This window comes from Ovis aries, chromosome 2 (assembly GCF_016772045.2).
Source record: "Ovis aries strain OAR_USU_Benz2616 breed Rambouillet chromosome 2, ARS-UI_Ramb_v3.0, whole genome shotgun sequence".
In the NCBI taxonomy this organism is placed as follows: domain Eukaryota; kingdom Metazoa; phylum Chordata; class Mammalia; order Artiodactyla; family Bovidae; genus Ovis; species Ovis aries.
The window spans coordinates 173503929-173519103 of record NC_056055.1 but is presented as its reverse complement, the minus strand read 5'-3'; the positions used below and the strand labels follow the sequence as shown (position 1 = coordinate 173519103).

At 41.0% G+C, this 15175-nt stretch overlaps 1 protein-coding gene across 2 annotated transcripts in view; it reads left to right on the top strand.

The window, feature by feature from the left end:
- The window catches only part of THSD7B (thrombospondin type 1 domain containing 7B), a 1048668-nt gene that overhangs the window by 543208 nt on the left and 490285 nt on the right, over nucleotides 1-15175 (top strand). For both annotated transcript variants that reach the window (XM_060411164.1, XM_027965001.3), the window contains 2 exons: nucleotides 8054-8245; nucleotides 10410-10644. In XM_060411164.1, coding sequence (XP_060267147.1) covers nucleotides 8054-8245; nucleotides 10410-10644 — 427 coding nt within the window. The remainder of the gene's footprint in view (nucleotides 1-8053; nucleotides 8246-10409; nucleotides 10645-15175) is intronic.

Here is a 15175-nt window from a genome sequence, read left to right as displayed (position 1 = left end):
CTGCCTGCCGATGCAGGAGACATAAGAGATATGAGTTCAATCCCTGAGTTGCGAAGATCCCCTGGAGGAGGAAATGGCAACCCACTCCAGTACTCTTGCCTAGAAAATTCCAAGGAAAGAGGAGCCTGGTGGGCTACAGCCCATGGGATTGCAAACAATCAGACATGACTGAGCATGCACGCATACACGATACACTCTACTATATTTAAAATAGATAAGCAATAAGGACCTAGAGTTCAGTTCAGTTCAGTTGCTCAGTCATTTCCGACTCTTTGCAACCCCATGAACCACAGTACGCCAGGCCTCCCTGTCCATCACAAGCTCCCAGAGTCCAGCAAAACCCATGTCCATTGAGTCGGTGATGCCATCCAACCATCTCATCCTCTGTCATCCCCTTCTCCTCCTGCCCTCAATCTTTCTCAGAGTCAGGATCTTTGCAAATGAGTCAGCTATTCACATCAGGTGGCCAAAATATTGGAGTTTCAGCTTCAACACCAGTCTTTCCAAAGAGCACCCAGTACTGAACTCATTTAGGATGGACTGGTTGGATCTCTTAGAAGTCTTCTCCAACACCTCAGATCAAAAACATCAATTATTTGGCACTCAGCTTTCTTCACAGTCCGACTCTCACATCCATACATGACCAATGGAAAACCATAGCCTTGACTAAACTGACCTTTGTTGACAAAGTAATGTCTCTGCTTTTGAATATGCTGTCTAGGTTGGTCATAACTTTTCTTCCAAGGAGTAAGTGTCTTTTAATTTCATGGCTGCAGTCACCATCTGCAGTGATTTTGGAGCCCAAATTTCCACTGTTTCCCATCTATTTCCCACGAAGTGATGGGACCGGATGCCATGATCTTTGTTTTCTGAATGTTGAGCTTTAAGCCAACTTTTTCACTCTCCTCTTTCACTTTCATCAAGAGGCTTTTAGTTCCTCTTCACTCTCTGCCATAAGGGTGGTGTCATCTGCATATCTGAGCTTATTGATATTTCTCCTGGTAATCTTGATTCCAGCTTGTGCTTCTTCCAGTCCAGCGATTCTCATGATGTATTCTGCATAGAAGTTAAATAAGCAGGGTGACAATATACAGCCTAGACATACTCCTTTTCCTATTTGAAACCAGTCTGTTGTTCCATGTCCAGTTCTAACTGTTGCTTCCTGACCTGCATATAGGTTTCTCAAGAGGCAGGTCAGGTGGTCTGGTATTCCCACCTCTTTCAGAATTTTCCACAGTTTCTTGTGATCCACACAGTCAAAGGCTTTGGCATAGTCAATAAAGCAGAAATAGATGTTTTTCTGGAACTCTCTTGCTATTTCCATGATCCAGCGGATGTTGGCAATTTGATCTCTGGTTCCTCTGCCTTTTCTAAAACCAGCTTGAAGATCAGGAAGTTCATGGTTCACGTATTGCTGAAGCCTGGCTTGGAGAATTTTAAGCATTATTTTACTAGTGTGTGAGATGAGCACAATTGTGTGGTAGTTTGAGCATTCTTTGGCATTGCCTTTCTTTGGAATTGGAATGAAAACTGACCATTTCCAGTCCTGTGGCCACTGCTGAGTTTTCCAAATTTGCTGGCATATTGAGTGCAGCACTTTCACAGCATCATCTTTCAGGATTTTGAAATAGCTCAACTGGAATTCCATTACCTCCTCTAGATTTGTTTGTAGTGATGCTTCCTAAGGCCCACTTGACTTCACATTCCAGGATGTCTGGCTCTACGTGAGTGATCACACCATGGTGATTATCTGGGTCATGAAGCTCTTTTTGTACAGTTCTTCTGTGTATTCTTGCCACCTCTTCTTAATATCTTCTGCTTCTGTTAGGTCCCTACCATTTCTGTCCTTTATTGTGCCCATCTTTGCATGAAATTTTCCCTTGGTATCTCTGATTTTCTTGAAGATATCTCTAGTCTTTCCCATTTTATTGTTTTCCTCTATTTCTTTGCACTGATCACAGAGGAAGGCTTTCTTATCTCTCCTTGCTATTCTTTGGAACTCTGCATTCAAATGGGTATGTCTTTCCTTTTCTCCTTTGCTTTTCTCTTCCCTTCTCTTCACAGCTACTTGTAAGGCCTCCTCAGACAGCCATTTTGCTCTTTTGCATTTCTTTTCTTGGGGATAGTCTTGAGCCCTGTCTCCTGTATGATGTCACGAACCTCCATCCATAGTTCCTAGTTCCATAGTGGACCTAGAGTTACTGTGTAGCATAGGGAGCTATATGCAATATCTTGTAATAGTCTATAATGGGAAAGAATCAACAAATGATTCTTTGTTGCACACATGCACACATAATTGAATCACTTTGCTGTACACCTGAAACTAATACAACATTGTATATATACTGTACTTTGAAAAAAAGAATAATCTTTCTCTTATCTATGAACTGTTGTTTTTAGTCAAGAATGGGCAAGCATGAGAATGGTACAATAGCCCACAGGCAAGACCGAGTCACCCAGTCATCTAAGCCAAGGTCTCTAGAATCACAAAGAATAGAGATGATGGACTGCAAAAAAATTGTGATTAACTAAATGCTGCTGAAATATTCACTCTAAAATGGTTAATTTTACATAATGAGATGTCACCATATTAAATTTTTTTTAAAAAGTCACAAGGTTGGAGCAGCACCCTATTCCTTATTTTCAGAATCACAACTAATTTAAAGAAGAAAATTCTGAAAGAGATGGGGATACCAGACCACCTGACCTGCCTCTTGAGAAATCTGTATGCAGGTCAGGAAGCAACAGTTAGAACTGGACATGGAACAACAGACTGGTTCCAAATAGGAAAAGGAGTACGTCAAGGCTGTATATTGTCACCCTGCTTATTTAACTTCCATGCAGAGTACATCATGAAAAGCGCTGGACTGGAAGAAACACAAGCTGGAATCAAGATTGCCGGGAGAAATATCAATAACCTCAGATACGCAGATGACACCACCCTTACGGCAGAAGGTGAAGAGGAACTAAAAAGCCTCTTGATGAAAGTGAAAGAGGAGAGTGAAAAAGTTGGCTTAAAGCTCAACATTCAGAAAACGAAGATCATGGCATCCGGTCCCATCGCTTCATGGGAAATAGATGGGGAAACAGTGGAAACAGTGTCAGACTTTATTTTTTTGGGCTCCAAAATCACTACAGATGGTGACTGCAGCATGAAATTAAAAGACACTTACTCCTTGGAAGAAAAGTTATGACCAACCTAGACAGCATATTCAAAAGCAGAGACATTACTTTGCCAACTAAGTTCCGTCTAGTCAAGGCTATGGTTTTCCAGTGGTCATGTATGGATGTGAGAGTTGGACTGTGAAGAAGGCTGAACGCCGAAGAATTGATGTTTTTGAACTGTGGTGTTGGAGAAGACTCTTGAGAGTCCCTTGGACTGCAAGGAGATCCAACCAGTCCATTCTGAAGGAGATCAGCCCTGGGATATCTTTGGAAGGAATGATGCTAAAGCTGAAACTCCTGTACTCTGGCCACCTCATGCGGAGAGTTGACTCATTGGAAAAGACTCTGATGCTGGGAGGAGAAGGGGATGATAGAGGATGAGATGGCTGGGTGACATCACAGATTCGATGGACGTGAGTCTGAGTGAACTCCGAGAGTTGGTGATGGACAGGGAAGCCTGGCGTGCTGCGATTCATGGGGTCGCAAAGAGTCGGACATGAATGAGTGACTGAACTGAACTGACTCCTTGAGGAGAGAGAATCTAGTTTATCATTATTGATCTCAGAGAACCTGATGAGGACAGGGAACAATTTTAGAGTCTTCTTGAAAAATGAATTCAGTTTTTCCCTTAAATATATTCAGTTTTATTGTGACATTAGATTATGAGAGCTTGTGAAAATCATTTTTAATGACTAAGTTCCTGTCCCATGTGCTGCTTTTATTTTCCACGCTTGCCTGAGATTTCAGTTGGTCTCATTGATCCATCCATGAAAATGAAAAATGAAAGTATAAATGCTCCTCTTTTGAAATGAGTTCTCTGTGCAGTAGGAAGATGATTATACCAGTGTAGATGGGCTAATGAGCTTGTTCAGGCTCAAGTGCTTTATTTTTGGCTTTTAAATGGATTAGATGAGTCACATATAAGCAAAATTATCTGGATAATTGTAAGCATTCTTTATATATTATGTGAACTAGTCTGTGAAGCTGTTGCTGGTAATTTGTACATACATATGCACATTAGAGCAAGTGCTTTCCATGGTTATGGCATCCACCTCTAGATTTTTAGGTCAAGAATACCATTAGGTTTTGGTGGTGTAGTGTAGTATAGTGTCGTGTTAGTTGCTCGGTTGTGTCCAACTCTTTGTGACCCTATGGACTGTAGCCCACCAGGCTCCTCTGTCCATGGGATTCTCCAGGCAAGAATACTGGAATACATTGCCATTCCCTTCTCCATTTTGGTGTACATCTTTGCAGATATTTTAAAAAGTTATTTATTTATTTTAACTGGAGGCTAATTACTTTACAGTATTGTAGTGGGTTTTGCGATACATTGACAGGAGTCAGCCATGGGTGTACATGTGTCCCCCATCCTGAACTCCTTTCCACCTCCCTCCCCATCCCATCCCTCAGGGTTGTCCCAGAGCACTGGCTTTGAATGCCCTGTTTCATGCATTGAACTTGGACTGGTCATCTGTTTCACATTCCTCTATGCTGTGTCCTCCTCTGTTGTTGGAAACACTGCCATGTATTTTGCATTTGTGATTTCTAATCCTTAGACTATCCCTGAAAGGTAGGTGTTATTATTTCATTATTGCAGATGAGATAACAGAGGTTCAAAGAAGTTAAGTGATATGCTCCAGAGGATAAGTGATCCTAAGCTCCACCTTCAGATACTTAACTCTGTCTGACTAGGTTACCCATAACTAAGATCCCATTGTGATCTTTTCTTTGGCATGATTTCTTATCAAATAGCTCACACACGAACTGAAGAGCCTGCTTATGACTATTAGCTTGGCTTCACTAAAGAACAACTTATCTGATTGCTCACATTTCTGCACTGGCCCATATAGACAAGCTGTCAAAGTGTTGGTGGGAATATTGACATTTCACTGCCCTGTGTAAATGGACATATCAGTTTATAGGAAAGCTTAGGTTTTAAAAAGCATTCCAGCACTGGAAGTGAATACTAAAGCTACTAGATGATGGATGACCTGCAGGATGTTAAATTTGGGTCATGGGAAACCTGGGCATTTGGGAATTGAATGAAGGTGGAAATAGAACTGGTGTTTCAGTCTAAGTTATCCAGAATTTGATGTCAAACAACTCTTCCAACGTATGCTTTCTCTTTTCCCCGTGGACCCTCAGGTTTAACTGCCTTCCACATAGCCTGTATTTCCCTATCACTATACCTTTGTTGACACTTGTATTGACTGATATGCCCTCCTGGTTGCCACCAGTTCCTGGTCTCTTTCTCCTTATTGAGAGCCTTCTACTCTCAGATTCGGTGCCCAGAGAGCTTTCTCTTCCCTAAATCACTACAGGATTCTCTATTTGAAACACACAGTTCTTGACATTTACTTTTGGACTAGGTTTTATCTTTTTGTATTTATAGCTCATCTCTGTTATTAATCATGATCTCTGAGGGGATAAATCACAGTATCTTCATTTATATTTATTCTATTAATCGTTGGATATAATACATGCTCATCAAATAGTAGTTGATAATTTTATAACTCTTGAAGGCAGGATTTTTCTCAAAGCATATTGATAAAAATAAAATTTCTGGGAGCAATGCCCCCCCAAAAGGAAAACCATTAGTCAAATAAGACTGAAAAATACTGCATGCTATTTGCATCAAAGGGAGTTTATGTGATAATTGGCATTTTTAACACTCACTACCCTCCAGTAATGAGACCGGTTTTACTATTTTAATCTAGCACTTCTCAGCTCCACCCTCCCTTTTAAAATAAGAACCTTCAAATATCTTATTCCTCAAAATGTTTTTTGTAAGACACTGCTTTGAAATGTTTTTGTGTAGAAGTTATGTTCATAATATCCACGAATGTGGAAATTGAATTTCGGGTAGATGTAGCCGGTATGTTTTGTTTGACCTGCCTACTTCTGTACTTGGGGAAGCCCTCCCCCTAAGTTATATTGCGGGGTGTGTGTGTGTGTGTGTGTGTCTGTGTGTCTGTGTGTATCCGTGTGTGTCTGTGTGTGTGTCTGTGTGTCTGTGTTTACATGTAGTATACAGTGTGGATTCAACAAGAAAATAGATTGAGACTGAAAAGAGAGTGATTTGAACTGCTCTTTCAGCGTGATTATCTGCTAGAATCTCTATTACTTCCTATAATATGCTTGAAAAGTTTTATTTGTACCTCAAGGGCAGTGAGCCTGGCCTCATTTACAAATATGAATGCAAATCTTTGGAGGGCATTAGCTTCTCCTCCAGGGAGTCTTGCTCACTGACAGCTTGTTTTATTTATTTGATTACAGGTTTTCTGTAAGACTGGGTGTAATAAAACTGAATGAACTTTTTGGCCAACCTGTACTTCCTTTAAAAAGAATTATCCATCTCTTGGAATTAGATGTAATATGGTTAATGGAGAAACCAGAATTTTTGGAATCAGAAAGTTTTCATTTGCTTCCCTACTCAGGCCTGTAAGCAAGTTTTGTGACCCTGAGTTTCCTTCTAGAGCCACTGGAAGTTTTCCTTCCAGAGCCACTGACTCCTCATCTACAAAACAAGATGGGTCACACCTGTCTCTAGGAGCATCTTATGAGGATAGTGCCTTGCACAAGGGAGATGCTGCATAGATGTTAGTCCCTTTTCACAGTTACTTTTTGTGTCAGATTATGACAGGAGAATTTCATGGGCATAAAGTCACAAAGAGGAAACTGCCAGTCTCCTAGAGCTGCCATTCCACATTTCATGTTGTTGCTTCAAACCATAAATGTTTTTACTGTTGTTCATGTCTTCTGTATTTATGAGGTGACTGTGAGTGAGGGGATAGTAAGAGTGGAATTCTTATCTATAAAGAGGAATATTTGAATTCTAAAAATAGTGGATAAATAACCTGCAAAAGAGTTTAGAAAAAAAATTCATTATGATCATTTGTGATATAAAATAGCAACTTAGAAATGATCCCCTTGGCTGTGTCTGTTAATTGTAAAACTTCATTCCCCATTAGTGTGTGTGTGTGTGTGTTTTGGTTTGAGTAGTTCATCGAAAGGGGAATAGATTTGGGAAAACTGGGGGCTTGCTTTCACCATTTGTTTCAACATAGTGTATAATTTTAGCCACAGGTTCATTTCCACTGTGGTTTTGGCTTATTTACCACTGCATAAATAGAATAAATGAATCATTGTGTGATAATCTTCACTAAGACTGCACATTTAGAGATGGGGCTTCCCGGGTGGCACAGTGGTAAAGAATCCACCTGCCAATGCAAGAGGTACAGGAGACACAGGTTTGATCCCTATGTTGGGAAGATCCCTTGGATTAGAAAATAACAACTCATTCCAGTATCCTTGTCTGGAAAATTCCATAGACAGAGGAGCCTGGTGGGCTACAGTCCATGGGGTTGCAAAGAGTTGGAGATAACTGAGTAACTAAGCACCCACACATGCATTTGGAGATGAGAACACCCAACAGAAAATTAGATTGATAACTTGGGAAGGGGGCACAATAGATGGCTCAGCATAAATTGTAGTTTTTTCAGGTCAGCAGATGCTTCTAGCTCCAGTTTTGCAGAAATGCATGTACTTGTTACATGTGGTTGTCAATAGCACGTCAGTCTTGTCCCCAGCCATCTAGGCTAAATTGTTCCTGGAAGAAGCCCACTTGCCCCTGGGAAGGATGACAAAAGGCAATTTTCCTACTGTATCTGCCTTTCTCAATGCCAAATTATCTCCTAAAAGTTTTTCTTGACATAAATATTGTGAACAGCTGAACAACAGCAACAACAACAAAACATTATTGGTTTAGACACAAGGTGGAGTCTTCTAAGCTAAGCTGAAGTAATAGAGGAAGAGATGAATCTAAGTGTTCCTGGATTGGCCTCAGTTTTATGTTCATCAGCATCTGTCTTGATCTGGTTGATTACAGGAGAAGATGTATCAGGGAGTCTCTGCCCATCATCTCCACCTCCTGAACAGATGGCATGTGAAATTCCCTGCCGGATGGATTGTGTGGTGAGCGAGTGGACAGAGTGGTCATCTTGCTCTCAGTCTTGTTCAAATAAAAACTCAGATGGGAAGCAGACCAGGTCAAGGACTATCCTGGCATTGGCTGGAGAAGGTGAGTAATAGGGAAGGTTTCTAGTCCCTAAACCTTGGTAAACAGTTTGCTTCCCAAGCATTTCTCTCTAATCCCCTAGTTAATCTATGTTGGGTTCCCATAATTGACATGACTTGTTTTAGTAAAGAATCCGCCTGCCAATGCAGAAAATACAAGAGACATGGGTTTGATCCCTGGGTCTAGAAGATCCCCTGGAGTTGGAAATGGCAACCCATTCCAGTATTCTTGCCTGGGAAATTCCATGGAAAGAGGATTCTGGTGGGTTGCAGTCCAGGATTCTCAAAGAGTCGGACACAACTGAGTGAGCACACACGCATGTGTCATAGTACTCACGCACATACAGGTCATGGCAGGCAGATAGGTGTTAGTTGTTATACATTTTTAGGGAAGAAGACAAGACTTTGTTGGTAAGCATCCAGCTTCTGATAGCTCATGCAGTTGGGAACATAATTGGAATGTGCCTGGTAAAATGAGTTCAAAATTAGGAATCCAGAGATGTGGCTTCTTGACCTGGAGCCACCACTAACACTGGCACAGTACCTGATCTGCATGTCCTCGTTTCCTGCTGTCAGGCTGGCACATTGTGAGAGGGAAAAGATGAAGGCTGTGAAATGGCGTTGAAGAAGCTAACGTGCTATGGGAATGTAAACGGGTGACTTGAGGACAAATTGGAGGAGCAGCTGTTTCTATCACTTAGAGCAATGGTCTCCGTCCCCAGACACACCTGCCACTTCATTTCTTTTAGGCTCTCCCTTGGCTCTCTGCCAACAGCTCAGTGAGGACAACAGAGCTATATGGCCACTTGCTTTGAGCAACTCCCTTTAAAATAAGATTCTGTTCTGTGATCATAGGAAATGGGACCAGGTTCAAGAGGAATGAATATTTTCATGTTCTCAAAGTGCAGTGGCTTCCTCCTTTTGTCTGTTATTTTTATGGAAGGAGAAAAAAGTCAATAGTGTTTAATGGGGGGGAAATAACAAGAATAACAAAATCAAGGTTGCAAATCTTCTCAACTATTTGGCCCACTGAATAAATCATTATTCTGTGGGAGAGTCAGGGGAAAACATCAATGCTTTAGAGAAATACTATTTTTTACATAGATATAAAATTGTGAAAGAAAAGATAGTAATGAAATGTGATTGTCTGACTCACCCAGGAGTGTAGGAACACACAATCGTCTGGTCTCCCTGCCAGTGGATAACACATTGTCAGATATTATTTCAGAGTTTAAGGGTGAGCTCTCTCCTGCCAAACTTGAAGAGAGATTTCTGGATTTCTCAAATTGCAGTAAAATGCACTGCTGGAGGGAGGATGGTTGTCTTAAAGTGGTTCTTTGAGAAAAATCATGCTGTCTTAGGAAAGAGAGCCCATATGCCAGTAATGTGTGTGAGTATTTGTGTTTGAACAATACCACTTCAAGGTCATGGTCTATTATATCTAACTGGCTAATTTATGTTGGCATAATAATATTAAAATAAAAGCAGGTATCTTTGGGATTTATCTCAGAGATACATGACACAGAGGTGAGCAGTAGAATCGATTGATCTTTTTCAAGCAAGGCTTTTTCAAGGCCTCTACTGCACCAAGGGGTAGTGGGAACAAACAGGAACAGGTTCCCTAACTTGCTCGCGTATGTGGGGGTGATAGTAAGGGTGTGTCCAGGGGTCGTGGCTGGAGGGGTAGTTTAGTTGCTTTGCTCACCCATTAATGTTGTGGGCAGAAGGCATGTACAGTAACCTGCTTTTGCTCCAGGCTCTTCAAAAGTGACAGTTGGATTTTTTAATCTCTTTGTACCTTGTGTTCCGAATTTGTCCCAAGTGGGAGTGCACAGTGTTATTTTTATCCCATACAGTTTCTTTGTATTTTGTTGCTGGAGGAGAGGTATGTCCAGGTGAACTGATTTTTTTTTTTTTTTTTTTACATACTGCTGCCTGTTACTGAGGAGAGAAAGGTGCAGTATATTGTCCTCAGGTTGTTACTCATGACAGAAGAACCATGACCGTAGAATCAGAAACATTGTACAGTGGCTCAGGGAAGATTGTACCAAAAGGCCATCTTTCTAGAACATTAAAATGGGAAAAACAACAATAATGACAGGAATAACAGCAGCAATATGCTAATAACAGCAACAACTATGCATTCTTTTTTCTTTTGATATTTGCAGGTGGAAAACCATGCCCTCCTAGTCAGGCCCTCCAAGAATATCGCTCATGCAATGACCATTCATGCATGCAGCTCTACTGGGAGACATCGCCTTGGGGCCCCTGTTCTGAAGACACCTTAGTAACTGCCCTTAATGCAACCATTGGCTGGAATGGAGAAGCTACATGCGGTGTGGGCATTCAGACACGGAGAGTCTTCTGTGTCAAGAGTCACGTGGGACAAGTGATGACAAAAAGGTACGATCAATAGTTTATTGAAAGTACATAGGATGATGCATAGTTGAGTGCTTTTAGTCAGATGCATTTTTGAGCAATGAATATGTCCCAGTTTGTACTAGAGTAAGAGGTTTTTGTTTTGTTTTGTTGGAGTCTTGTCCAAAGGTAGACACTTTTCTAAGTTCTAATATATGCATTCATTGAAGGGTAAGAGTAAATATAATGCCTACAAATTTGAATCTGTTTGAATAATCAACTTTTCTATGGTCGATATCAATATTTCTGATTCTTTTCCAATCACATGATGACTAGGTCCACAACAAGGTAGGTTATGTACTTTGAAATATGGGGCTGTGTTATACTCTTCTTTAGATCCCATTGGCCTTGTCTGTTAGGTCCATACCATTTCTGTCCTTTATCGAGCCCATCTTTGCATGAAATGTTCCCTTGGTATCTCTAATTTTTTTGAAGAGATCTCTAGTCTTTCCCATTCTGTTATTTTCCTATATCTCTTTGCATTGATCACTGAAGAAGGCTTTTTTATCTCTTATTGCTATTCTCTGGAACTCTGCATTCAGATGCTTATCTTTCCTTTTCTCCTTTGCTTTTCGCCTCTCTTCTTTTCACAGCTATTTGTAAGGCCTCCCCAGACAGCCTTTTTTTTTTGTTTGCATTTCTTTTCCATGGGGATGGTCTTGATCCCTGTCTCCTGTACAGTGTCACGAACTTCATTCCATAATTCATCAGGCACTCTATCTATCAGATCTAGGCCCTTAAATCTATTTCTCACTTCCACTGTATAATCATAAGGGATTTGATTTAGGTCATACCTGAATGGTCTAGTGGTTTTCCCTACTTTCTTCAATTTAAGTCTGAATTTGGCAATAAGGAGTTCATGATCTGAGCCACAGTCAACTCCTGGTCTTGTTTTTGTTGACTGTATAGAGCTTCTCCATCTTTGGCTGCATAGAATATAACCAATCTGATTTCGGTGTTGACCATCTGGTGATGTCCATGTGTAAAGTCTCCTCTTGTGTTGTTGGAAGAGGGTGTTTGCTATGACCAGTGCATTTTCTTGGCAAAACTCTATTAGTCTTTGCCCTGCTTCATTCTGCATTCCAAGGCCAAATTTGCCTGTTACTCCAGGTGTTTCTTGACTTCCTACTTTTGCATTCCAGTCCCCTATAATGAAAATTAGAGATACCAAGGGAACATTTCATGCAAAGATGGGCTCGATAAAGGACAGAAATGGTATGGACCTAACAGAAGCAGAAGATATTAAGAGGAGGTGGCAAGAATACACAGAAGAACTGTACAAAAAAGATCTTCACGACCCAGATAATCATGATGATGTGATCACTAATCTAGAGCCAGACATCTTGGAAAGTGAAGTCAACTGGGCCTTAGAGAGCATCACTACGAACAAAGCTAGTGGAGGTGATGGAATTCCAGTTGAACTGTTTCAAATCCTGAAAGATGATGCTGTGAAAGTGCTGCACTCAATATGCCAGCAAATTTGGAAAACTCAGCAGTGGCCACAGGACTGGAAGGGGGCAGTTTTCATTCCAATGCCAAAGAAAGGCAATGCCAAAGAATGCTCAAACTACCACACAATTGCACTCATCTCACATGCTAGTAAAGTAATGCTCAAAATTCTCCAAGCCAGGCTTCAGCAATACGTGAACCGTGAACTTCCTGATGTTCAAGCTGGTTTTAGAAAAGGCAGAGGAGCCAGAGATCAAATTGCCAACATCTGCTGAATCATGGAAAAAGCAAGAAGAGTTCCAGAAAAACATCTATTTCTGCTTTATTGACTATGCCAAAGCCTTTGACTGTGTGGATCACAAGAAACTGTGGAAAATTCTGAAAGAGATGGGAATACCAGACCACCTGACCTGCCTCTTGAGAAACCTATATGCAGGTCAGGAAGCAACAGTTAGAACTGGACATGGAACAACAGACTGGTTCCAAATAGGAGAAGGAGTACGTCAAGGCTGTATATTGTCACCCTGCTTATTTAACTTCTATGCAGAGTACATCATGAGAAACGCTGGACTGGAAGAAACACAAGCTGGAATCAAGATTGCCAGGAGAAATATCAATAACTCAGATATGCAGATGACACCACCCTTATGTCAGAAAGTGAAGAGGAGCTAAAAGCCTCTTGATGAAAGTGAAAGAGGAGAGTGAAAAAGTTGGCTTAAAGCTCAACATTCAGAAAACGAAGATCATGGCATCCGGTCCCATCACTTCATGGGAAATAGATGGGGAAACAGTGGAAACAGTGTCAGACTTTATTTTTTGGGGCTCCAAAATCACTGCAGATGGTGATTGCAGCCATGAAATTAAAAGACGCTTACTCTTTGTAAAGAAAAGTTATGACCAACCTAGATAGTATATTCAAAAGTAAACATTACTTTGCCGACTAAAGTCCGCCTAGTCAAGGCTATGGTTTTTCCAGTAGTCATGTATGGATGTGAGAGTTGAACTGTGTAGAATGCTGAGCACTGAAGAATTGATGCTTTTGAACTGTGGTGTTGGAGAAGACTCTTGAGAGTCCCTTGGACTGCAAGGAGATCCAACCAGTCCATTCTGAAGGAGATCAGCTCTGGGATATCTTTGGAAGGAATGATGCTAAAGCTGAAACTCCAGTACTTTGGCCACCTCATGCGAAGAGTTGACTCATTGGAAAAGACTCTGATGCTGGGAGAGATTGGGGTCAGGAGGAGAAGGGGACGACAGAGATGGCTGGATGGCATCACTGACTCGATGTACGTGAGTCTGAGTGAACTCCGGGAGATGGTGATGAACAGGGAGGCCTGGGGTGCTGCAATTCATGGGGTCGCAAAGAGTTGGACACGACTGAGTGACTGAAATGAACTGAACTGAACTGAACTGGCCTTGTCTGAGGCGAGCCATAAATCCATACAGCCATTTTGAATAGACTACTTCATGCCCTCCAGTAGGTTTACAATCTCAAGGCCACTCTGTTCTGCACATAGAAATGTAAATTAAAAAAAAAAAAAACTGTAGGAGAATTTGAAGATGGGAGCTAGGATAAGAAAAGGCTCAGGAATAACTGCAAGTGATGGAGGAAAAAATAGTAATTGACTGGAGATCTCAGCTGTGGCGGTTTCTCCTCTAGACCGAATAAGAAAACATAGCTCTTCTTTAAGTACATGCAGGAAGGCTCATGGAAAAGAAAAAGTAAGTGACCTAGTAATATACAGAGACTGGGTGACTGGCCTGTCCATAGAGATTTGCAAGTGGCCATGCTTAAAGACCATATCCCAACCACAGTAGTGGTGAGTAACCAGGATGGGTTGGTCCAAGCCTTGGTCTAGTGTCACAAATTCCTCCAAAATTTTTAAGTTGAGAAAATGAACTCTCTCTTCTTTCTGTTCAGGATGCTCTAAGTATTTGAGTGGAGAGTTGCCATGCCCTGGTCATGCCTGGTGGAAAAAGCAGGAAGCAAGAGTAAACCTTTAGAGACAGAAACTGGAACAGAACAAATATCAAGTTCTGGTCCCTTCTCACTTAAGTGCCCTCCTGCTTTTCCTGGCAACATAGGCAACTACATTTGCTCTTCTGCCTAATTCAATCCAGTTTGTGTTGCTGGCATGGACAACTTAAACCTGATTAACTTCATCTCAGGGTACCATGATGATAAGCTCTGGGCCTTATCCACAGTGTCATGGAAACTACTTGAGCTGTGCGTAAGGAAAGTCATAGAAGCTCAGTTAAAGGGAACAAACTGCTAATGGCAAAAATAGGACAGATTGGCCAGATACTGCTGGTGTTGGAGCATCAAATGAGCAGATGGCTATGAAAATGGAAGGGAAGATAAATTTGACTTGAAGCACAATCCAAAAGACTTCCTCTCTTTCCCCTCCTAAATGTGGCTTCCAAAGGCTGGATGTAGCTTGGGCTGGATGATCTTCCTTGTTGCCACTGCAGATTTTAGGACCATGACTGGCATGTCATTATTGTCCATAAACACTTTTAGAATTCATGAAATAATTAGACCTGTGTGTAGGAAACTAAAAAGATATGACAGGGGATGGATATGAGCTGCAGAAGTTTGAGAAGCTGATGTTTATCTTTTGCTTTAAGAAGAAATATTTTATCTACCATGATAAAGTTTGGCAAAGGGGACTGCCATGAGAAGTAATAAACAGAATGCATGAATGACCTTCTGCTCTTATTAACTCATAAATGCTAATTCTGCTTTAGCATATAACTCTGGGTTGCTTGTGATATTTTTAGAACATCAAATTCTATCACTTGTATGTTTTAACTTACCTGGTATCCATAACACCATGTGGCCCAATAGAGTCAATGGGAGATATAGGCAAACATGAACAATAATGTTTGCATATCACTTCATTCAGGTGATAATCTAATTCTTGGAGTTATAGTAAAATCCTGAAAGGTTTACAAAGATATTATGCAAACAAGAGAACTACTTTTATCTTGAGAAGGATTGCAGCCCTGATAATGTTCATTTTCATAATGCAGATTTTTCAACTGCTTAAAAAAAGATGCCAGAATT